This window comes from Suncus etruscus, chromosome 2 (assembly GCF_024139225.1).
Source record: "Suncus etruscus isolate mSunEtr1 chromosome 2, mSunEtr1.pri.cur, whole genome shotgun sequence".
In the NCBI taxonomy this organism is placed as follows: domain Eukaryota; kingdom Metazoa; phylum Chordata; class Mammalia; order Eulipotyphla; family Soricidae; genus Suncus; species Suncus etruscus.
The window spans coordinates 6,720,584-6,745,803 of NC_064849.1; the positions used below are offsets into that span (position 1 = coordinate 6,720,584).

The 25,220-nt window shown below is 43.3% G+C and overlaps 2 protein-coding genes across 2 annotated transcripts; both read left to right on the forward strand.

Moving 5' to 3' along the window:
- The first annotated feature begins 6,472 nt into the window (after positions 1 to 6,472).
- Positions 6,473 to 7,417, forward strand: LOC126001591 (olfactory receptor 1361-like). Its single transcript, XM_049768872.1, has one exon. The coding sequence runs from the start codon at positions 6,473 to 6,475 to the stop codon at positions 7,415 to 7,417; it is 945 nt and encodes a 314-aa protein (XP_049624829.1).
- A 7,857-nt stretch (positions 7,418 to 15,274) lies between these two features.
- Positions 15,275 to 16,219, forward strand: LOC126001592 (olfactory receptor 1361-like). Its single transcript, XM_049768873.1, has one exon. It carries the CDS (start codon positions 15,275 to 15,277, stop codon positions 16,217 to 16,219), a length of 945 nt encoding a protein of 314 aa, XP_049624830.1.
- Positions 16,220 to 25,220: the final 9,001 nt, after the last annotated feature.

Genomic DNA, 25,220 nt, shown 5'->3' on the forward strand with positions numbered 1-25,220 from the left:
ATATATGGGACGCCGGGATTCGAACCGATGACCTCCTGCATGAGAGGCAAACGCCTTACCTCCATGCTATCTCTCCGGCCCCGAATGCTTTTTAAAATAATCCTGGGGCTGGAGCTATGGTGCAGCAGTGGGGCATTTGCCTTGCATGCAGCTGACCCAGGATGGACCTGGGATCCCCAGCATCCCATATGGTCCCCCAAGCCAGGAGCGATTTCTGAGCGCTGAGCATAGCCAGGAGTAACCCCTGAACATCACCAGGTGTGGCCCCAAAACCAAAAATAAATAAATAAAACAATCATTTTGGTATAGCATGCATGCCTAGCATGTGTAAAGCCCTGGATCTGATCCCCATTACCACACGCAGAGACACTGACACACAAATAATGACACAAAATATGTTCCTTGGAGGCTGGAGCTAGAGTACAATGGCTAAGACACTGCCTTATTTGCTCCCAACCCATGCTTGATCACTGGAATCCCATAGGGTCCTCCATGAACTGCCAGGAGTAATTCCTGAATGCAGAACCAGGAGTAATCTGAGTATTCTGAGCATCGCTGTAGAGTTATGTAACTACACTTTTTTGGGGGAAGGTTTCAAAGAACCACATCTGGTGGTGCTCATGCCTTACTTCTGGTTCTTTCCTCATTTCTGGTGTTGCTTAGGGGATCATATGTGGTACTTGATGTGGAACTGGAGTCAGCAAGTCCCTTAACCCCTGTACTATCTCCAGTACCATTTTCATACTCTCTTCTACCAAGTATTTTTGTTCTTTTGGTTTATTATTATATTTTACTTACTCTTTCCCTAGACAATTGCATTCACTTTTATGTCTTTAACCACACACCTGTGTACTGGCTACTTTTAACTCTGAATTGTCCAGACTCCCTCACTTTGAATATTTATAAAAATACCTCTTAGACTTTCTTCCACTTCATATTTCCACCCCATTGCCACTGTTAGCAATCCAGTCCAAACAAGTACAAGCATATGACATACCCCTTTTATTGCTATCTATGCCATGCTATGTCTATGCCAATGAATGAAACAACTGTGTTGTACTATTACATTCTCCTGGATTCACATATCCACTCTGTCACCTCTTTATCAATCCTGGGGCAGTGTGATAGAATAGTGGGTAAGGCACCTGCCTTGCAGGCAGCCCACCAAGTTTGACTCCTGGCACCCCATCTAGTTCTCATGCACTGCCAGAAATAATCCTTAGTGCCCCAGTAACCCCTGAGCATTGCCCAGTGTGGCCAAAAGAAAACAAAAAGTACCAATTAGACCTGGGAGTTATTCTCTGCTTTATGAGTAAACAGCATTGTATATTCACCTCAAAAATATGTTCAAGTTCTAAATCCTAGTATCTATTAATGAGCTTTTATTTGGAAAAGGGAATTTTTAGAGATGAAATTAAGTGAAGAAGGAACCCCAGAAAGGTTCCAAAAAAGGCTGTAGACAAGTCCTATGGGAAGATAGAAGCCTTCCTTCTGGAAGAGTATATGGCAAACTCAGAAGGGTTTCATCTGGGCCAAACCCCTGACCTTAAGCCCCTTCTAGTGCCCAGACTATTCTCATTCTCTCTTTAAAATCCTCCTGATGGGAACTGTAACCACACCCACAAAAGCAGTTGCCATCTTCGAATCAGGCCAGCTCCATAAACTCACTCTTTTCCAAAGTGCCTTAAACATATAAAATTATTTTTTTGATGCTTGTAGTACAGTTTGAAGTTAGGGAAAGTGATGTCTCCCATCTTCCCTTTCCCAAGGAATGCTTTAGCTATTTGGGGGTTTATTGTTCCATATTTTTTCAGGTGTGTCTGATCTATTTCCTTGAAAAAGGTCATACGTGGGGCCGGGAAGGTGGTGCTAGAGGTAAGGTGTCTGCCTTGCAAGCGCTAGCGTAGGACGGACCGCGGTTCGATCCCCCGGCGTCCCATATGGTCCCCCCAAGCCAGGGGCGATTTCTGAGCGCATAGCCAGGAGTATCCCCTGAGCGCCAAACGGGTGTGGCCCCCCAAAAAAGAAAAAGGTCATACGTATCTTTATAGAAACTGCACTGAATCTGTACAATGCTTTGGGGAGTATTTACATTTGAATGATATTAATTATCTCAATTCATGAATAGAGGATGTGTATTCATTTCTTCTGTCTTTTTTATTTACTTATTAAAATTTTGTTTGTTTGATATGGTCAGTGCTCAGGAGTTACTCCTGACTGTGCTCCTGGCAGCTCAAGAAATCATATGGGATGCCAGGAGTCAAACTCAACTTGGCTGTATGCAAGGTAATTACCCTCCCTGCAGTAGTATTACTCTGGCTCCACCATTTTTATTTCTTGAAGTAGTGTTTTGTAGGTTTCATTGTATAGGTCTTTCACCTGTTAAGTTGATTTGGAGATATTTGATTTTCTGAGGTATAATTGTGAATGGATTGGTTTTCTCAATATATTTTTCTTCTCTTTCCTTATTTGTATATGGAAAAGTCATGGCATTTTGTTTGTTAATTTTGTAGCCTGCCATTTTACTGTAAGATATATTATTTTTAGAAGCTTTATATAGTCATAGAAATTTTTTTAATATAGTATCATACCTTCTGCAAATAGTGAGGGATTGAATACTTTATTTTCTAGCTGAATGCCCTTAGTGTCTTTTTCTTGTCTGATTGCTATGGAAAGTGCTTCCAGTAGTATATGGAATAGAAGTGGTGAGAGTGGGGAACCTAGTATTGTACCTGATCTTAGAGGGAAGGCTTTTTTTTTCCCTTTAGGGTCACACCAGCTCAAAGGTGACTCCTTCCTCTGTGCTCAGAAATTACCCCTGGCAGACTCGGAGGACCATATGAGATGCCTGGGATTGAATATACATTGGCCATAGTTAGGCAAACACCCTAACTATTGTGCTCTCACTCCAGCTCAGCCCCAGAGGGAAAGATTTTTATTTTTACTCATTGAGTATATTTGCCATGGGTTTGTGTTATATAGCTTTGATTATATTGAAGAAAGTTCCTTCAATTTTCACTTTGTTGAGAGTTTTTTTTTAATTATAAATGGTTACTGGATCTTATTAAATGCTTTATCTGTACCTGTTGACACAATCATATGATTTAAAAAGTAATTTTTTTTGGTTTGTGGGCCACACCCCGTGGTGCTCAGGAGTTACTACTGGCTCTGTGCTCAGAATTACTCCTGGCAGGCTGGGGGAGGGAACCATATGGATTGCTGGGAATTGAGCTGAGGTCTGTCTTGGGTTGGTCGCATGTAAAGCAAATGCCCTACCATTATACTATATCTCTGGCCCACAATCATATGATTTTTAATTCTTCATTTTATTTTTATTATTATTTTTTATTTTTGGTTTGGGGGCTGTTGAATAAAATAATAAAAAGGCTCTTTGGATGGAGCTGGATGATGATGAAGGGACCTTTTTCTGCAATCCCAGCACCATGTGTCTCCAACTCCCACCAGCTGGCGGGTTTACTGGTTCAGGGTGGTGGCGAGGAGAAAATCTACTCTCAGGCAGGTTCTTCAGGAGATAACATTTTTATTTGCCCTGGCCAACATGTGTGGCCTATCATAACCATTTACACTGGATCCTTATTCAGCCCTGTATTCTAACTTGTCTTTCAGCCATCTCTCCTCCTGCTTCCTCCTCCATCCTGTATCCATGCAAATCCCCCTTGCCCCTCAGGCCAAACCTTTTTGTTACCTACCAAAGACCCCTCCTAGGAGAAATGGGAGTGGGGTTACAGTGGCGCTCAGAGGTTACTCCTGGTTCTGTGCTCAGAAATCACTCCTACACAAAAGAGAGGACTGGAAGCTACAGCTCACTTCATGAAGCTCACCACAAAGAGTGATGAGTTTAGTTAGAGAAATAACTACATTGAGAACTATCCTAACAATGAGAATGTATGAGGGAAATAGAAAATCATCTAGAGTACAGGTGGGGGTAGGGTGGGGAGGAGGGAGATTTGGGACATTGGTGATGGGAATGCTGCACTGGTGATGGGGGTGTTCTTTACATGACTGAAACCCAACCACAACCATGTTTGTGGTCAAAGGTGTTTAAATAAAATATTATTTAAAAAAATAAAAGCATGTTAAATTAAAAAAAAGAAATCAGGGGCCCGGAGAGATAGCACAGCGGTGTTTGCCTTGCAAGCAGCCGATCCAGGACCAAAGGTGGTTGGTTCGAATCCCGGTGTCCCATATGGTCCCCCGTGCCTGCCAGGAGCTATTTCTGAGAGATGGCCAGGAGTAACCCCTGAGCACGACCGGTGTGGCCCAAAAAAAAAAAAAAAAAAAGAAATCACTCCTGGAAGGCTCAAGGGTTTTATGGGGATTGACTCGGGTAAACTTCATGCAAGACAAATGCCCTACATGCTGTGTTATCACTTCCGCCCCTTATTCTTTATTTTATTGATATGGCGTAATATGTTGATTGACTTGAGTATGTTAAACCATCCTTGCATGACCAGGAAGAATCCTATTTAGTCATGGTATATGATTTTTTTTGTTTATTTTTGAGTCACACCCGGCAGCACTCAGGGGTTCCTCCTGGCCCTATGCTCATAAATCTCTCTTGGCAGGCTTGGGGGACCATATGAGATGCTGGGATTCGAACCACTGTCCTTCTGCATGCAAGGCAAACACCTTACTTTCATGCTATCTCTCCGGCCCCGGTATATGATATTGTTGAAACATGTTGGATTCTACTTGCTAATATTTTGTAAAGGATCTTTGCATCTGTGTTCTTGAAGTATATTAGTGTATAATTCTCTTTTATGGTGGTATCTCTGCTTATGGTTCAGAGTGATGTTATAGTTTGGCCTTGTATTTTTCTGATTTATTGGTGTGTAAAAAATCTAGCATCTTCTCAGTTAAGTTTGTTTCCCGTACAGATGTGTATAGATTTTTGTCTTGATACATAGAGGCCTAGATCTGTGCTCAGGAATTACAGTTGGTGGTGGTTAGGTGACCTAACCTAGGTCAGGCACAAGTAAGGCAAGCACCTTACCCATTGTACAATCTTTCCTGTACCATAGATTTTATATTCTTGGTTTGTTTGGAGTCTAAACCTAGAAAGCTCAAGTTGCACCTGGATTTGTGCTCAGGGTTCACTCCTGATGGGACTTGAGAAACCATATAGGATACAGGAATAGGACCAAGATTGGCTAATGTAAGGCCAGCACCTCCTCATGATACATTCTCTTGCTCCTGGTTTCTATGTTTTCAGTCTTACCCTTTGTGATTTCTGTGCAAATTCTGTGTTTTAGGTTTGCTACATAACTTCTTCAAGATTTCTGGACCAGGAGGCATGGCTAATGTCCATATTTGGTGCTGTAGAGCTAATGGAGATGAACTCACAAGGTTTGAACCTTGATATCAAATTTTTAAAATAGTCCAGCATTAACCCCATCTTAAAAATAAGAAAACCAGAAAACTAAAACCAAAGTTTCAGATCTATAAAATAAAACCTAGATTAGCTTAGCAATGTGTTGTAATTTGGGGTTTCTGGGAATTTTCTTAGGAATGAATCTCCACCTGAATTTCCTTTTCTAAGTTCTGACCCAATAGTTAGATGGCACATTTCATCATTAATATTGGGCCCACAGGGACCAGGAAGTAGGTGGGCCAATTATTTTTGTCTCTAATAAGGCTCTTAGGGAATCTGGTCCCGGTGGCCACAGAGCTACTGTAAATATTTGACTCCAATTACCCCCGACACTCATCTGGGACAGTAGCCACTGCTGTGTGCTTCTGTTCCTCACTTGCTCAGGGTCTGCCAACATTTTCCAGTCTTTCCAAACCTTGTACTAAACAGGCTACTTCCTGACAGGTGAAGATTAACAGCACAGCTTGTCCCAGGTAAGATGGTGGTAGTGGAGATATCCAAATCTTAGCTATCAGTGAAGTTCTTTGGGGGAAATCCCTTTAGTCAAGGCTCTTAGAATAAGGGAGTAAATGAATCCTGGATCTGTCAGCTGGAGCTTGTAAGAAATCCAGTTCTCATCAGCTATTTCTCTTTTCTCTGTGGGCTACTAAAAAGTGGGAAATGGAGGCCAGAGAGATAGGACAGTGTTTAGGACACTAGTCTTGTAAGTTCTTGGGTTCTATTCTCAGCATCTCATATTGTCCTACTCAGGAGTAATCCTGAAAACATAGCCATGGTCAACCTCTGAGCACCACCAGGTATGGCACAAAAACATACAAAAAAAGTGGGAGAAAATGTGGCAGACTAATGTCAGACTAATTAAAGGAAACTAATATAATGAAAGTAGCTTAAGTGCCTGTATGTTCTATGTTATATTTTATTCAGTGTTTAAGCATCTTAGAGACTAGAGGCTGATCCTGGACAAGTGACTCTTCTCTAGAATTTTGTTTTACCATGCTGCAGCTTGAATTGTTGCATATAGACCTTTAGTTCTCTTGGTCTCTGACTTCTGCCTATTTTCTCTTTCTCAGGTCCAGCCTCATGAGAGTCACTAACCAGTCGAGTGTCTCCGAATTCATCCTCCTGGGGCTCTCCACTCAGCCCCAGCAACAGCAGCTCCTCTTCCTGCTCTTCCTGAGCATGTACCTGGCCACGGTGCTGGGGAACCTGCTCATCCTCCTGGCCATCAGCGTGGACTCCCGCCTGCACACCCCCATGTACTTCCTCCTCTCCAACCTGTCCTTCGTGGACATCTGCTTCACCTCCACCACCATCCCCAAGATGCTGACTGACCACCTGCTGGGATCCCAGACCATCTCCTTTGCTGGCTGCCTCACGCAGATGTACTTTCTCTTCCTGTTTGTGGACATGGACAACTTCCTGTTGGCTGTGATGGCCTATGACCGCTATGTGGCCATATGCCACCCTTTACACTACTCAACTAAGATGACCCATCAGCTCTGTGCCCTTCTTGTCACCGGGTCCTGGATTGTCTCCAACATGGATGTACTGACACATACTCTGCTAATGGCTCGTCTGTCCTTCTGTGCAGACAATGTCATCCCCCACTTCTTCTGTGATGTCACCCCCCTCTTGATGCTCTCCTGCTCAGATACATACATCAATGAGATGTTGATTTTGATTGAAGCCAGTTTGATCACAATTGGCCCATTTATTTGTATCTTGGTGTCCTATATTCTTATCACCCATGCTGTGCTGCGCGTCCCATCGAGGAAGGGCAAATGGAAGGCCTTCTCTACTTGCAGCTCCCACCTAGCCGTGGTCTTCCTCTTTTATGGCACCATCATATTTCTATATTTTAACCCTTCATCTTCACATTCAACGGACTCAGACATAGCAGCTGCTGTGATGTTCACTGTGGTGACTCCCATGCTGAACCCCTTTATATATAGCCTGAGGAACAAAGACATAAAGGGAGCTCTTGGGAAAGTGATGGCCATGAAAGTCTTAATGACTCAACAATGAGATGAGGAGCTCATTTCAGGGACAGGCTTGTTGGGTCTCTACTGTGTGGCACTTTGCATTTGTCTTTTGTAATTAATACCTACCATGTATTTTGGAAGAACAAACTCTTTTTTTAATGAAAATAATTTATTTAGGGCCCGGAGAGATAGCACAGCGGGCGTTTGCCTTGCAAGCAGCCCATCCAGGACCAAAGGTGGTTGGTTTGAATCCCGGTGTCCCATATGGTCCCCCGTGCCTGCCAGGAGCTATTTCTGAGCAGACAGCCAGGAGTAACCCCTGAGCACCGCCGGGTGTGATCCAAAAAAAAATTTATTTAAGCAGCCATGCTTACAAACATGTTTGTAATTGGGTTTCAGCCATAAAATGCAAAGCCCCCTTCACCAATGCAACTTTTCTACCATCATTGTTCCCCATTTTCCTCCTCCCCAATCCTTTGCCTGTTTTTGAGCTTGGCATTATATTCCTCTCTCTCTCATTGTCATGGTAGTTGTTGGTGTAGTTATTTCTCTAATTACACTTACCACTTTATATTATGGGCTGATCCTTCAGGCCTTCATCTCTATTGTCTTTTGATATTATTACTATAGTGTCTTTTACTTTTTATAAATCCCACAGTGAGTGAAACTACTCTTTGTTTATCTCTCTCCCTCTGACTTATTTCACTCAATGTAATGGTCTCCATATCCTTCCATGCACAGACAAATTTTATGACTTCACTTTTTTTTAACTGATCATAGTATTCCATTGAGCACATGTACCACAGTTTCTTTAGCCACCCACATATAAACATATCTTTGAGGATTTAGATATTATAAACTAAGTGTTATCAATACATAGGGAGTAGAACCAGCAGTACTAAAATTTAGTCAAGATAATCCTAAAAAAATAAAGATTAGCTGTATCATGTTTGACTTCAAACTCTACAACAAAATTATAGAATCAAAACAGTAAATCAGGGCCTGGAGAGATAGCACAGCAGCATTTGCCTTGCAAGCAGCCGATCTAAGACCAAAGGTGGTTGGTTCGAATCCCGGTGTCCCATATGGTCCCCCGTGCCTGCCAGGAGCTATTTCTGAGCAGATAGCCAGGAGTAACCCCTGAGCACCGCCGCGTGTGGCCCCCCCCAAAAAAAACCCCAACAAAACAGTAAATCATAAAAATAAAAGTAGGAACATAGGTCTGGAGAGAAGAGAACTTACAGGAGGTGAGACACTTGTCTTGCATGCAGCCACATCAGTCATAATCCTGGATCAAATCCTTGGCGCTACACATAGTTTACTTAGTATCACCAGAGATCACCCCTGAACACAGCCAAAATAGCCTCCAAGTTTCTAGGAATGTACCACACTTCCCCACATATGCATGGAAAGTTCCAATTCTTAGCCTAACCCCATGAGCTCAGAATTTGGGGGACCATATGAGACGCCAGGGGATCGAAGCATGGTCTGTCCTAGGCTAGCGCATGAAAGGCAGATAGATGCCTTATGGCTTACAACACCACTCCGGCCCCAAGTTCTTATTACTTTTATCCCTGTTGTTACCTTACTAACTTAAGCTGTTGGTATCTTCCTATTATTATTTTGTCTCAGAGGGGGACAGATTAGGTGGAAGTGACGCTGTACTTAACATCTGTAAACAGGCTTTCCTGGATTTTGGCCATGGGAGGCTGGTGGACCATTTTCCAGTTTGCTGTGCTCAGACATGACTACTGAGAGGTCTCGTTCTGACTTGTTCCTTTCAGTGATATGAACTTCTCGGACATTTTCTCCAATTATCAGGAGAGCACCAGGAGTGAGCTGAGAGCCAGGCTAAGTACTGGTCCCCCTTCTCAACTCAGAGACCTGGGCAGAAATGCATTTGATGGGAAGCATCTGCGTGGTGTTGGGACAAGAAGAGCAAGAGGCCACTTCGGGTCCAAGAGACCCAAGTTCTGCCATGTATTCAAGGCAAGCCATTTTCATTTCCTAATCAGCTTTCAGTGTCACACATTACATCAATAATATTGGTAAGTGAAAACAAGAAAGATTTCCTATAGTTTCAATGCATCAACCATGGCAGTTAACAGCATTTTTCAACCTTCTGCAATTTATCAGCACATTCCAATATTTTATATAGTAACTAAGTTTGTTTTCATGGTCCAAGGAATTAAACTCAGGAGTCTTCACTTGCAAGGAACTTGTTCTGCCATTAAGCCATTGAGCTCTAGCCCTATAATAAAATATTGTCATCAAATCATTTTTTAGTACTTTAAAAAAGTTTTCTGTTTTATTCCCAGTTTCCATTCACATTCGTTTTTCTTTTTTTTTTTTTTTTTTGGTTTTTGGGCCACACCCGGTAACGCTCAGGGGTTACTCCTGGCTATGTGCTCAGAAGTTGCTCCTGGCTTGGGGGACCATATGGGACACCGGGGGATCGAACCGCGGTCCGTCCAAGGCTAGCGCAGGCAAGTCAGGCACCTTACCTTTAGCGCCACCGCCCGGCCCCCACATTCGTTTTTCAATTATATCACTGTGTAGTTTCAGTCGAATGCACTGTGTAGTTGCAAAATTGTTGATGGTTGAGTTTAATTATAAAATGTTCCAACAACCATTGCTTTACCACTGCATTCTTCCTGCCACCCATTTTTCTCCTATAACACCTCTATGGCAAACACTTTTCTGCTTTTCTTCTTTCTCTCTCTCCCTCCCTCCTCTCTCTGTCTCTGTCTCTGTCTCTGTCTCTCTCTGTTTCTCTCTCCCTCCCTCCCCTTTCTTTCAGGCACTGTGGTTTGCAATACTGTTACTGAAGAGGTGTCACAAATATCACTTTTCCTCTTTTCACTACCCAGTTCTTGTCCAGAGATAATTTCCCACTGTCATTGTCATAGTGGGTCCTTCTCTGCCCTCATTGCACTCCCCAACTCTTTGCCACAAACGTCATACCATAGACCAGTCCTCCAGGTCCTTGTCTCTTCAGTCTTTAAACATATTCTTATAATAATACTATTGTTAAATGCTACATATGATTGTGATCATTCTGTGTCTGTCCCTCTCTCTGACTCATTTTACACAGCATCATACTTGCCATATTTATCCATGTATAAGCAAATTTTATGACTTCATTTTTCCTAACAGCTGTACAGTATTTCCTAGTGTAGGTGTACCATGGTTTCTTTATTCACTTATCAGTTCTAGGGTGCTTGAGTGTTTCCAGATTCTGACTATTGTGGATGGTGCTGCTATGAACATAGTAGTGCAGATATCTATTCTGCATTGTTTCTGGGTGGTATGTACTAACTAATAATTTTGTATTTTGGTTATAACAATTGCTATATAAAAATAAAGTTGATTTTCAATAGGGTTGTGAAAAAATTTTAAATGAGATAAACCTGGTTAAAATGTCACTGAAAGGATGCCCTGGATTTTGAGGAACAGAAAATAAACTAGACAGTTTCCCTTAATTTTTGAGAGTTCAGATGATAGAGGTGGAAATATGACCCATTTCATGAGGTAATTTCCTTTTTGGTTTTTGGTGACGCTCAGGGGTTACTCTTTCTATTCACTCAGATATAGCTCATGCCTCGAGGGACCATATGGGAAACTGGGGATTGAATCCAGGTTCGTCCTGGGTTAGCCGAGTGCTAGGCAAAAGCCCTATTGCTGTGCTATTGCTCTGGTCCCAGGTGATTTCCTTTTTGAATGTTTCTGTGCTCAGATATTTGTCTAACAGGACATATGTTAGCATTTTCAATATTTATTAATTGAGATGTTCAATAATGATATGGATAGAATATTTTTTAAAGTTTTAAAAAATCTGGAATTGGTAGAAAAACTGATTATAAGGGACTTGCCATGCCTGAGTTTAGCCCCTAGCACTGAGAATAAAGGAACAAAAGCAAGAACAAAAAAGGAAAGAAAATCTATTTGCTTTTGGTGCCCTACTATTAGATATTTGTTTGTTCATAAAGGTTACAAATATTCCTGATGGATTGGTTCTTTCATCATTGTAAAATGTATCTTTTCTCTTCCCTTCCCTTCCCTTCTCTTCTCTTCTCTCTTCTCTTCTCTTCTCTCTTCTCTTCTCTTCTCTTCTCTTCTCTTCTCTTCTCTTCTCTTCTCTTCTCTTCTCTTCTCTTCTCTTCTCTTCTCTTCTCTTTCTTCTCTCTCTTCTCTTCTCTTCTTCTTCTCTTCCTTCTCTTCTCTTCTCTTCTCTTCTCTTCTCTTCCTTCTCTTCTCTTCTCTCTTCTCTTCTCTTCTCTTCTTCTCTTCTCTTCTCTTCTCTTTTCTTTTCTTGTCACACCCAGCACCACTCAGGGGTTACTCCTGGAGGCTCTACTCTCAGAAATTGCCCCTGGCAGGCACAGGGGATCATATGGGATGCCGGGATTCAAACCACTGTCCTTCTGCATGAAAGGCAAACACCTTACCTCCATGCTATCTCTCCGGTCCTTACCTTTTGATTTCTTTTTTTTTTTTTTTTTTTGTGGTTTTTGGGTCACACCCGGCAGTGCTCAGGGGTTATTCCTGGCTCCAGGCTCAGAAATTGCTCCTGGCTGGCACGGGGGACCATATGGGACGCTGGGATTCGAACCGATGACCTCCTGCATGAAAGGCAAACGCCTTACCTCCATGCTATCTCTCCAGCCCCACCTTTTGATTTCTTATAACATTTTGTTCTGTTTTGTTTAAAGAGTATTTTTGGGAGGCCGGAGAGATAGCATGGAAGTAGGGCATTTGCCTTGCATACAGAAGGACGGTGGTTCAAATCTCAGCATCCCATATGGTCTCCTGTGCCTGCGAGGAGAATTTCTGAGCACAGAGCCAGGAGTAACCCCTGAGCACTGATGGGTGTGACCCCAAAACAAAAACAAACAAACAAAAAGAGTATTTTGGGGCACTCCCAAAATGCAGGGCAATCCTTGTATGCAGCATCCAAAATTGTCCCCTGGGCCCTGCCAGGAGTAATCCCCTAAATGCAGCGCCAAGAATAAACCCTGAGGATTTCTGGGTGTGGTCCCAATATAATAAATATCAAAAACTTGGGAATCTACTCAACAAAGGATGATGTTGACCTGTAAATTACAGGTCACTTTTTTTTTTGGGGCCACACCCAGCGGTGCTCAGGGGTCACTCCTGGCTGTCTGCTCAGAAATAGCTCCTGGCAGGCATGGGGGACCCTATGGGACACCTGGATTCGAACCAACCACCTTTGGTCCTGGATCGGCTGCTTGCAAGGCAAACGCCACTGTGCTATCTCTCCGGGCCCTACAGGTCACTTTTGAAAGGAATAGGACAACAGGAAATGGAAAAACATCCCATATTCATGGACTGGAAGACTGTCCATTGTCAAGTGACTGTTGTGCTGAAAGCATTAAGGCCTGCAGGAACATTGCTTCTGAGGCTCAGAGGGGCCTCCCAGGGCCGAACTGTCAGTGCTCAAGGATGTCCATGTATTGTGCTGAATTGAATCATGCTGGGTCCAGAATGATAGTGCTCGACTTGCATACAACTGTCCCTAATTTAATCTCCGGCACTTCATATGGTTCCAAGTGCCACTAGGAGTGATTCTTGAGCAGAGCCAGGAATAATCCCGGAGTACTGTCTGGTGTAATCCAAAATACAAAAACAAACAAAAAACATCCTTCTAGGTAGGGAGCTCACCACACATGAGGTCAATCTGTGTTAGAACCCAGTATCCCACATGGTCACCTAAACTTGGCCAGGAGTGATCCCTGAACATAGAGCCTGAGCACTATGTTCAATCCTTGACTCCCATATGGTCCCCCAAGCACTATCAAGAGTGTTTGATTCCTGAGTGCAGAGCCATAACTTCATTGGGGGGGGGTTGGGCTTCACCCAGCAATGCTCAGGGGTTACTCCTGGCTCTGCACTCAGAAATCACTACTGGAAGACTCAGGGAACCATATGGGATGCCGGGGCTCAAACCCAGGTAAGCTGCGTACAAGACAAATGACCGACCTGCTGTGCTATTGCTCCAGCCCTTTATTCTTTATTTTATTGATATGGTGTATTATGTTGATCGACTTGTGTATGGTAAACCATCCTTGAATGCCTAGGGTGAATCCTATTTGGTCATGGTGTATGATGTTCTTGATGCATGTTGGATTCTATTTACTTGTATTTTGTAAAGGATCTTTACATCTGTGTTCATCAAGTATATTGGTGTTTCTGCTTATGGTTCAGAGTGATGTTATGGTTTGGCCTCATATTTCCCTCATTTATGTGTGTAAAAATCTAGCCTCTCCTCATTTAAATTTGTTTTCTGTATAGATTTGTATGAGACATATAGGCCTAGATCTATGCTCAGGAATCACAGTTGGTGGTATTTAGGTGACCATATGTGGCAATTGAGATTGAACCTGGGTCAGACACAAGTAAGGCAAGCACCTTACCCGTTGTACAATCTTTCCTGTACCATAAACTTCATATTATTTGTTTGTTTTGGGTCTAAACCTAGAAGGCTCAGGGTTGCACTGGATTTGTGCTCAGAGTTCACTCCTGATGGGACTTGAGAAACCATATAGGATACAGGAATAGGACCAAGATTGACTAAATGTAAGGCCAGCACCTCCTCACAGTACATTCTCTTTTGTTCCTGGTTTCTGTATATTTTCAGTCATACCCTTGGTGATTTCTGTGCAAATTCTGAGTTTTAGGTTTGCTGCATAAGTTCCCAAGATTTCTGGACCAGGAGGCATGACTACTGCTCATATTTGGTGCTGTAGAACTAATGGAGATGGACTCACAAGGTTTGAACCCTGATATCATATCTTTATACAGTCCATCATTAACCCAGCTGAAGAAATAAGACTACCAGGAAACTGAAACTAGAGTTTCAGATCTATTAAAAAAAAAAAGCCTAGATCAGCTTAGCAATGTGTTATAATTTGGGGTTTCTGGGAATTTTCTCAGGACTGGATCTCCACCTGGATTTCCTTTCTAAGTTCTCGACCCAATAGTTAGATGACATATTTCATCATTAATGTTGGGCCCCACAGGGACACAAAGGAAGAGTAGGTGGGCCAATTACTTTTGTCTCTAATAAGGCTCTTAGGGAATCTGGTCCCGGTGGCCACAGAGCTACTGTAAATATGACTTCAATTACCCCCCAACATTCAGCTGGGACAGTAGCCACTGCTGTGTGCCTCCATTCCTCACTTGCTCAGGGTCTGCCAATATTTCCCAGCCTTTCCAAACCTACTAAAGAGGCTACTTCTTTGTTGATGTGAAGATCAACAGCATACTTGTACCAGGTAAGATGGTGATAGTGGAGATGCTCAAATCTTAGCTATCAGTGAATTTCTTTGGGGGAAATCCCTTTAGTCAAGGCTCTTAGAAAAAGAGAGTAACTGAATCCTGAATCTGTCAGCTGGAGCTTGTAAAAAAAATCCAGTTCTCATCAGCTATTTCTCTTTTCTCTGTGGGCTAGTAAAAAAGTGAGAAAGGAGGCCATACAGACAGTACAGTGTTTAGGACACTAGACACTTACTAGCCTTGTAAAGTGACAACCTGGGTTCATTCTGGGCATTTCATATCTTCTCCTGATATTGTCGTCTTCAAGAGTAATCCTGATTGCAGAGCCAGGAGTAATTTCTGAGCACTACCAGGTATGGCACAAAAACATACAAGAAAGTGGGAGAGTGTGGCAGTGCTAAAGGAGACTAATGTAATGAAAGTAGCTTAAGTACCTGCGTGTTCTATGTTATATTTTATTCAGTGTTTAAGCATCTTAGAGACTAGAGGCTGATCCTGGCCAAGTGACTCTTCTCTAGAATTTTGTTAGTACCATGGCTAAAGCTTGGATTGTTCTCTTGGTCTCTGACTTCCGCCTATTTTCTCTGTCTCTGGGACTAGCCCCATGAGAGGAACCAACCAGTCGAGTGTCTCCGAGTTCATCCTCCTGGGGCTCTCCACTCAGCCCCAGCAACAGCAGCTCCTCTTCCTGCTCTTCCTGAGCATGTACCTGGCCATGGTGCTGGGGAACCTGCTCATCCTCCTGGCCATCAGCGTGGACTCCCGCCTGCACACCCCCATGTACTTCCTCCTCTCCAACCTGTCCTTCGTGGATATCTGCTTCACTTCCACCACCATCCCCAAGATGCTGACTGACCACCTGCTGGGATCCCAGACCATCTCCTTTGCTGGCTGCCTCACGCAGATGTACTTTCTCTTTCTGTTTTTGGACATGGACAACTTCCTGTTGGCTGTGATGGCCTATGACCGCTACGTGGCCATATGCCACCCCTTACACTACTCAACCAAGATGACCCATCAGCTCTGTGTCCTGCTGGTCACCGGGTCCTGGATTGTCTCCAATATGGATGTCCTTGCACATACTTTGCTGATGGCTCGTCTGTCCTTCTGTGCAGACAATGTCATCCCCCACTTCTTCTGTGATATCACCCCTCTCTTGATGCTCTCCTGCTCAGATACATACATCAATGAGATGTTGATTTTGATTGAAGCCAGTTTGATCACAATTGGCCCATTTATTTGTATCTTGGTGTCCTATATTCTTATTACCTATGCTGTGTTGCGGATCCCATCCAGGAAGGGCAAATGGAAGGCCTTCTATACCTGTGGCTCCCACCTGTCTGTGGTCTCCCTCTTCTATGGCACCATCATATTTCTGTATTTCAACCCTTCATCCTCACATTCAGCAGATTCTGACATAGCAGCTGCTGTGATGTTCACTGTGGTAACGCCCATGCTGAACCCCTTTATATATAGCCTGAGGAACAAAGACATAAAGGGAGCTCTTGGGAAAGTGATGGCCATGAAAGTCTTAATGACTCAACAATGAGATGAGGAGCTCATTTCAGGGACAGGCTTGTTGGGTCTCTATTGTGTGATACTTTGCATTTGTCTTTTGTAATTAATACCTACCATGTATTTTTGAAGAACAACCTCTTGATGATCTCTTCAGGTCACAATTAGAATTCAGGACTCTTTTTTTTTTTGTTTTGTTTTTGTTTTTGGGCCACACCCAGCGGTGCTCATGGGTGACTCCTGGCTGTCTGCTCAGAAATAGCTCCTGGCATGCACTGGGGACCATATGGGACACTGGGATTCGAACCAACCACCTTTGGTCCTGGATCGGCTGCTTGCAAGGCAAACGCCGCTGTGCTATCTCTCCGGGCCCAGAATTCAAGACTCTTAAGAATACAATTTTTCTTGTGGTTTGAGCCTTCCACATGTCAGTGTCCTAAAAATGATCTATTAGGAACAAACCTCTACTCTGCAACCTCTGTGAATATACAGCCTTGGGAGCAGCTTTGTGGGCAGGTGCTTCGCAGTGCACATCAAAATAAATAGCTCTGTTGTGAGGTGATTTTGGTGAGAATTTGATAATTGGATCTCTGCTATGTTTCACAGGTTGTGCCCTGTGTGGGTAGTTCTTATACTTTTATCCCTGTTGCTACCTTACTAACTTAAGCTGTTGGTATCTTCCTATTATTATTTTGTCTCAGAAGGGGACAGACTAGGTGGAAGTGACACTGTACAGTACTTAGCATCTGTAAATAGACTTCCTTGGATCTCAACCATGGGAGGCTGGTGGACCATTTTTCAGTTTGCTGTGCTCAGACATGACTAGTGAGAGGTCTTGTTTTGACTTCTTCCTTTCAGTGATATGAGCTTCTCGGTCATTATCTTCAATTATCTGGAGAGCACCAGGAGTGAGCTGAGAGCCAGGCTAAGTACTGGTTCCCCTTCTCAACTCAGAGACCTGGGCAGAAATGCATTTGATGGGAAGCATCTGCATGGTGTTGGGACAAGAAGAGCAAGAGGCCACTTAGGGTCCAAGAGACCCAAGTTGTGCCATGTATTCAAGGCAAGCCATTTTCATTTCCTAATCAGCTTTCAGTATGACACATTATAACAGAAATAAGCAGGGTAAGTGAAAACAACAAGAAAGATTTCCTATAATCTCAATGCATTAACCATGGCAGTTAACAGCATTTTTCCCAAACCTTTATTTTTTTTTTTATCAAAACAGTCCTATATTTTATGCAGTAGCTAACTTTGTTTTCATGGTCCAGGGGATCAAACTCAAGACTCTGTACATGCAAGGAACTTGCTCTGCCATTAAGCCCTAGCTCTAGCCCCATAAGAAAAAAAATTTATGAAATCTCTTATTAGTATTTTTGTTTTGTTTTGTTTCCAACTTCCATTCATATTCTCTTTTCAATTGAATCAACTCTGAGATATGCAGTTTGCAAAATTGTTTGATGGTTGAGTTTCTGTCATATAATGTTCCAACACACCCACTTTACTGGTGCATCTGCTTCTCACCATCAGTGTCCATTTCCCTCCTACAACACCCCCCTCCTTACCCTACCTCTATGGCAAACACACTCTGCTTTTCTTCTATCTTTGTCTCTCTCTCTCTTCCCCCCCTTTTTTAGGTACTGTGATTTGCAATACTATTACTGAAGTGATGTCATGAAAATCACTTTCCCTCCTTTCAACCACCCAGCTTCTTGTCCAGAGTGATAATTTCACACTATTATTGTCATAGTGTCCCTTCTCTGCCCTAACGCACTCCCTAAATCTCTTCGTTGCAAACTTCCTACGATGGACCAGTCCTCCTGGCCCTTGTTATTATCTTTGGGCATATTCTCATACTGTTATTGTTATATTCTATATATAATTGTGATCATTCTATGTCTGTCCCTCTCTCTGTCTCATTTCACAGAACATCATACTCACCATATTTATCCATGTATAAGCAAATTTTATGACTTTGTTTTTCCTAATAACTACACAGTATTTCCTGGTGTAGGTATACCATAGTTTCTTTATCCACTTATCAGTTCTGGGTGCTTGGGTTTTTCCAGATTTTGGCTATTGTGGATATTGCTGTTATGAACAAAGGAGTGCAGATATCTTTTCTGCATTGTTTCTGGGATGTATGTATGTAATTTTTTAAAGCTACAACAATTGTTATATAAAATAAAGCTGATCTTGAAAATGGCTCTGAAAAAATAATTTTTTGTTTTTGTTTTGTTTTTGGGTAACACCTGGCAGCGCTCAGGGGTTACTCCTGGCTCTATGCTCAGCAATTGCTCCTGGCAGACTTGGGGACCATATGGGATGCTTGGATTCAAACCACCGACTTTCTGCATGCAAGGCAAACACCTTACCTCCATGCTATCTCTCTGGCCCCTGAAAAAAATTTTTTTTGGTTTTTGGGCCACACTCGGTGACGTTCAGGGGTTACTCCTGGCTATGCGCTCAGAAGTCGCTCCTGGCTTGGGGGACCATATGGGACACCAGGGGATGGAACCAAGGTCCGTCCTAGGCTAGTGCAGGCAAGGCAGGCACCTTACCTCTAGCGCCACCGCCCGGCCCCAAGATTTTTTTTTTTTTTTTGGTTTTTGGGCCACATCCGGTGGTGCTCAGGGGTTACTCCTAGCTGTCTGCTCAGAAATAGCTCCTGGCAGGCCCGAGGGACCATATGGGACACCGGGATTTGAACCAACCACCTTTGGTCCTGGATCAGCTGCTTGCAAGGCAAATGCCGCTGTGCTATCTCTCCGGGCCCTGGCCCCAAGATTTTTAACGAGATAAAATTGGTTAAAATGTCACTGAAAAGGATACCCTGGATTTTGAGGAACAAAAAATAAAACAGGCAGATTGTCTTTAATATTTTAAGAGTTTAGATGATAGAAGTCAAAAATATGACCCATTTCATCAGGTGATTTCCTTTTTTAATGTTTCTGTGCTGAAAATTTTTGTTTGTTTTTGGTTTTTGGGTCAAACCTGGCAGCACTCGGGCTACTACTAAGGCTCTTCGCTCAGAAAATCGCTCCTGCAGGCTTGGGGGTACCCTATGGGATGCTGGGAGTCAAACCACTGTCCTTCTGCATGTAAGGCAAACACCTTACCATCCATGCTATCTCAAGCCTGTGCTGAAATATTTGTCTAAGAAAATATGTTATATTTTCTATATTTATTAATTTAGATGTTCAAGAATGATATGAACAGAACTTTTTTTTTTTTTTTTTTTTTTTTTTTTTGAGACAACGCTTTTACTACTTGGCTACTGCACCTGAGTTGAACTTTTTTTTTTTTTTGGTTTTTGGGCACACCCGGCGGTGGCCCAGGGTGTGACTCCTGCTGTCTGCTCAGAAATAGCTCCTGGCAGGCACGGGGGGCGGGGGCGGGGGGAACGGGACCATATGGGACCACCGGGATTGGAACCAACCACCTTTGGTCCTGGAATCGGCTGCTTGCAAGGCAAACGCCACTGTGCTATCTCTCCGGGCCCAGTTGAACTTTTTTTTTTAAAGTTTAAAAAAACTGGGGCAGAAGGATAACTTTTATGAGATACTTGCTGTGCACTGAGAAAGAAAAGAAAGGAAATCTGTTTTTGGTGCTCTAATATTGGATATTTATTTGTTTCATAATGGTTACAAACATTCCTGATGGATTGGTTTCTTTCATCATTTCATCATTGTAAAATGTACCATTTGATTTTCTTTTCCTTCTATTCTCTTCCTTCCTTCCTTCCTCCCTTCCTTCCTTCCTTCCTTCCTTCCTTCCTTCTTCCTACTTCCGTCCTTCCTTCCTTCCTTCCTTCCTTCCTTCCTTCCTCCCCCCTTCCTACCTCCCTCCCTCCCTCCCTCCCTTCCCTCCCTCCCTCCCTCCCTCTCTCCTTTCCTTTCTATTTTTCTGGTTTTTGGGTCACACCCGGCAGCACTCAGGGGTTACTTCTGGCTCTGTGCTCAGAAATCACCCCCTGGCAGGCCCGGGTGCTGCAGGACGTTTTAGCTTCCCTAAGCAAAAACCTTAGTGGGGTTAGATAAATTCCCACTAGGAATAGGCGGGAAACACGAAGCGACCGAATATGAAATTAATGAAATAAATGAGACCACACAAAATGCATTGTATGGGGAACCCATATCCAAGGGACGAGAGACAAAATTATTTTTCAGCTGATGACATTTTAAGCACGGGCTCTGGTCTGCAGGGTGTTGTCAGGGAAAACAAAGAGTAGGAGAAGCAACACAATGGGGACCAGGCCTAAAATCTACATATCAAAATGACTATCCTATATGTTGAGAAAGAGACCTGCTGGAGGTTTGTGGGTGGAAGTGGTTTTTGGGTAAGCCAGAAAAACAGATTTAACAAGAAACCAGGAGGAGAGAGACAGAAATATTTATGATGTTTATATAGTTTTGCTGGAAAATAGATTTTTTGGGGGAGAGAAATAATGTTTACCATCATAGAGCTAGACTCAGAAAAACAAGCTGCTGGCGCCAAGGTTTATACAAGAAAAACGATTCACAAATAGACTAGCCAGCGGGGAGCTTTTGGCGGGCTTTGGTACCAGGAATTCCTTTGTGAGTGAAGAGAAGCTAAAGCCGAATTTCTGTACAAGAAAAGGAACAAAATTCAAATAAAGAGAAAATGTAATGTCACAGAATGATAGCAATAATCCACGTAAAGGGACAATAATTGACTTCCTCTGAATGGGCCTTTGGGCAAATAATTCTTGGGAGGAAAAAATTAGACATTGCACCAGAAGGCAAAAGCCATGTCTGGTGTGTGGCCCCTATGTGGGTGGGAACACTTGGGGAACCATATGGGATGCCGGGATTTGAACCACCGTCCTTCTTCATGTAAGGCAAGTGCCTTACCGCCAAAGCTGTGCTATCTCTCTGGCTCCATACCATTGATTTTCTTGTAACGTTTTGTTGTTTTATTTTTTAAACTTTATTTATTAAATGATTGGTTATTGGGCTATACCCAGCGGTGCTCAGAGGCCACTCCTGGCTCTGCACTAAGAAATTACTCCTGTCAGGCTGGGGGACCATATAGGTGCTGGGAATTGAACTGGGTCTCTCCTGGTTGGCAGCATGCAAGGCAAACACCCTACTGCTGTGCTATCTCTATGGCCCCTCTATTTCGTTTTAAAGGGTATTTTTGGGCTCGAGAGTAGTGGATAGAGCACACCTTGTATACAACACCCTAAATCGTCTCCTGAGCCCTGTCAGGTGTGATCCCTGACAGTGCCAAGAAATAAGCCCTGAAGATTGCTGGGTGTGGTCCCAAAATATTGTAAAAAATACCAAATACTTGGGAATCTACTCAACAAAGGATGTCAAAGATCTAAACACTGTAAACTACAGGTCACTATGGAAAGAAATTGGGACAACAGGAAATGGAAAAACATCCCATGTTCATGGACTGAAAGACTTCTGATTGTCAAATGACTGTTCTTATGAATGTTATAAAAATATATGAAAATATTAGGGCCTGCAGGGGAACATTGCTTTCAGGGCTTAGAGTGGCCTCCCAGGGCTACCCTGTCGGTGCGCAAGGGTCTCCATTTATTGTGCAGGATTAAATCATGCTGGGTCCAGAATGATAGTGCTAGGCTCTTGCATTTGACAATGCCACCTGGATTTGATCTTTGGTAGTCCATATGGTCGAAGTGCCACCGGAGTGATTCTTGAGCAGGAAGCCAGGAATAATCTCTGAGCACTGCCTGGTGTAGTCCAAAATACAAATCCAATCAAAAAAACTCTTTCCAGGGCCGAGGAGATAGCACAGCGGCATTTGCCTTGCAAGCTGCTGTTCAGGACCAAAGGTGGCTTGGTTTGAATCCCGGTGTCCCATATGGTCCCCCGTGCCTGCCAGGAAGCTATTTCTGAGCAGACAGCCAGGAGTAACCCCTGAGCACCGCCGGGTGTGACCAAAAAAAAAAAAAAAAGAAAAAAAAAACATCTTTCCAGATAGGGAGATCACCACACATGAGATTGTCCTGTGTTAGATCCCAATATCCCACATGGTCCCCTAAACCAGCCAGGTGTTAATCCCTAAACATAGAACCTGAATACTGGATCAATCCTTGATATCCTGTATGGTCTCCTGTGCACCAAGAGTGACTGATTCCTGAGTGCAGAGCCATGAGCAACTTCTAAACACCAACAGAAGTGGGCCCCAAAATGTAAACAAACAAACAAAAAAATTTTTTTGGGCCACACCTGCTATGCTCAGGGGTTACTCCTAGCTCTGTGCTCAGAAATTGCTTCTGGAAGGCTCGGGGGATCCTACGGGATGCTAGCTATAGAAACCCAGGTCCATCGTGGATTGGCTGCGTGTAAGGCCCTAGCACTGTCCTAGTGTTCCATCCCCATGCTGTTTTTATTTTTGTTGTTTTTGTTTTGTTTTTTTGGGCCACACCCATTTGATGTCAGGGGTTACTCCTGGCTAAGCGCTCAGAAATTGCCCCTGGCTTGGGAGGAACCATATGGGACGCCAGGGGATCGAACCGCAGTCCTTCCTTGTCTAGCGCTTGCAAGCAGACACCTTACCTCTAGTGCTACCTCTCCAGGCTCTCACCATGCTGGTTTTTAAATCTGTGTCCTTAATCCCACAGCTGTCTCATTGAGCACATTAAAATTTTATTTTCGGGGGCCGGAGGGAGATAGCATGGAGGTAAGGGCATTGCCTTTCATGCAGGAGGTCATCGGTTCAAAACCAGCGTCCCATATGGTCCCCCGTGCCTGCCAGGTGCAATTTCTGAGCCTGGAGCCAGGAATAACCCCTGAGCACTGCCGGGTGTGACCCAAAAAACCAAAAAAAAAGAAAAAAAAATTTTATTTTCACAGGAGTCACACCTGGCAATATTGTACTGTCTCTAGCCTTTAAGCCTGTTTATTTTTATTGAAAAATTTGTTGGGGGGGCCAAACTTGACAGTGTTGACCACAGTGCTCAGTAGGACAATATGGTGCTAGGGATCAAGCATTGGCATCTTGAATGGCAAAGCTTATGTTCAAGCCACTGTTTTTTATTTAGTTTAAAAATATTTTTATTATAGGGACAGAATAATACAGTGAATACGAAGCTTACCTTGTAGCTGACTCAAGTTTGATCCCTAGCACTTCATTGGTCCCCCCTGTGCCTTTCAGGAGTGATCTCTAAGCTCAGAGCCAGGATTAAGTCCTGAGCACCCTGCGTGGGAGAGGTGGATTGAGTTCTGATGGTCCCAACGGGTAGAACTTGGGGACTGGCCAGGGTATATGGGCAATAGATGGCACTATCTTGCCTTAATGACCTGCACCTTATTTGGCTGCCTGCCAAGTAACCCCCTTTTTTTGTGTGTGAAGGATATTGGGCCACACCTGTGGTGCTAAGGAATTATTCCCTAGCTCTGGTGCTCAGAAATCACTCCTGGCAGGCTCGTCCTGCATGGCCACATGCAAAGCAAACAGCCTACCCAATACGCTATCGCCCTGCTCCCCACCCCTTTGCTTTTTAATTTTCTGTGGCAACACTTATGTGAAAATCAAGCCAACTTCTCACTACTTTCCAGGATCAAGAGAATAAGGTTGCTGGTGGTCACTTTGGTCCGTTTTGTTTGTTTTGCTTTTTGGGCCATTCCGGTGGTACTCAGGTCTTATTTTTGGTGGGCTGGGTGTACCATATGGGGTGCCAGGGATCAAACCAGGATCAGTTCAGCTGTTATGGCAAGCGCCCTACCCACTGTATTGTTGCTTTAGTCAGTCAATCTGTTTTTTTTTTTTTTTAGGGGCTGGAGAGATACCATAGCAGTAGAGCATTTGCCTTGCACGTGGCTGACCCAGGATGGAACCGGTTTGATTCTCGGCATCCCATTTGCCCCCCCCCCATCCCCCCTCCCGTGCCTACCACACAGAGCCAGTAGTAACCCCTAAGAGCCACTGGGTGTGGCCTACAAGCTAAAACAAACAAACAAACAAAAAAACTCAATATTTTTTTAGTTTAGGGGACAAACCCAGTGAAGCTCAGGGGTTTACTCCTGGCTCTGCACTCAGGGGACCATGAGATGCTGGAGATTGAACCTGGTCAGGTGTGTGCAAGGCAAATGCCCTTTCTGCTGTGCTATCACTCCAGTCCCTTAAACCTATTTCTTAAATGGCAAGTTTCTGGAACTTTATGGGAAATATTTTATAGAATTAATAAATTCCAATAAAAATATTAACAAAAGGACAGGAGTGATAGTACTGAGGGCAAGGTGTTTGCCTTGTACAGCATCCAACCTGGGTTCCTGGCATTTCCATATGAGTCGCCTGAGCCTGCCAGGAGTGGTTTCTGAGCACAGAGCCAGGAGTAACCCAAGTGCTGCTGGGTGTGGTTCCCCAAAATTAAAAAAAAAAATCCCCAAAACTTTGGGACATCTAAAAAAAGAGCAAAACTGGCCATGAGGACATGTACAGCACAAATGTGGGGAAGAGATGTCCACTTGTAATGAAAACTTTGAAATCCTGTCTCATGAGGGCTAATGTGAGCTCTAGTTGGAAACAACTTCTAAAATGTTCCTTTTAAAAATTATTTTAATTGGAATCTCTATGAGATACACAATAACAAAGTTTAAAACTTTATTTTGTGATATAGAGACCACCTATTGCTAAAGGTTTAATGAAAGCTTAGAGGGAAATTAAACTGGTCAGGATCTTGATTATCTATGGGTTCAAGTCCAAATCTTTCTGGACCTCCTCTCCAGGCTCTTATATCATCTGATGAACAATATATATATATATATATATATTTTATATTTATATATATAAAACATATATTTCTTTTTTGGTTCTTGGGTCACACCCGGCAGCGCTCAGGGGTTACTCTTAGCTCTATACTCAGAAATCACCCCTGGCAGGCAAATGCCTTACCTCCATGCTATCTCTCCGGCCCCGATGAACAATATTTTTTATGAAGTAGAATTGGGTAGCTATGCCTCATATGACCCAAACATTTCTTTGCTAAGGAAAAGGCATGAGAGGGAAATGTCTGAATGATTAGTATTTGAACAAAA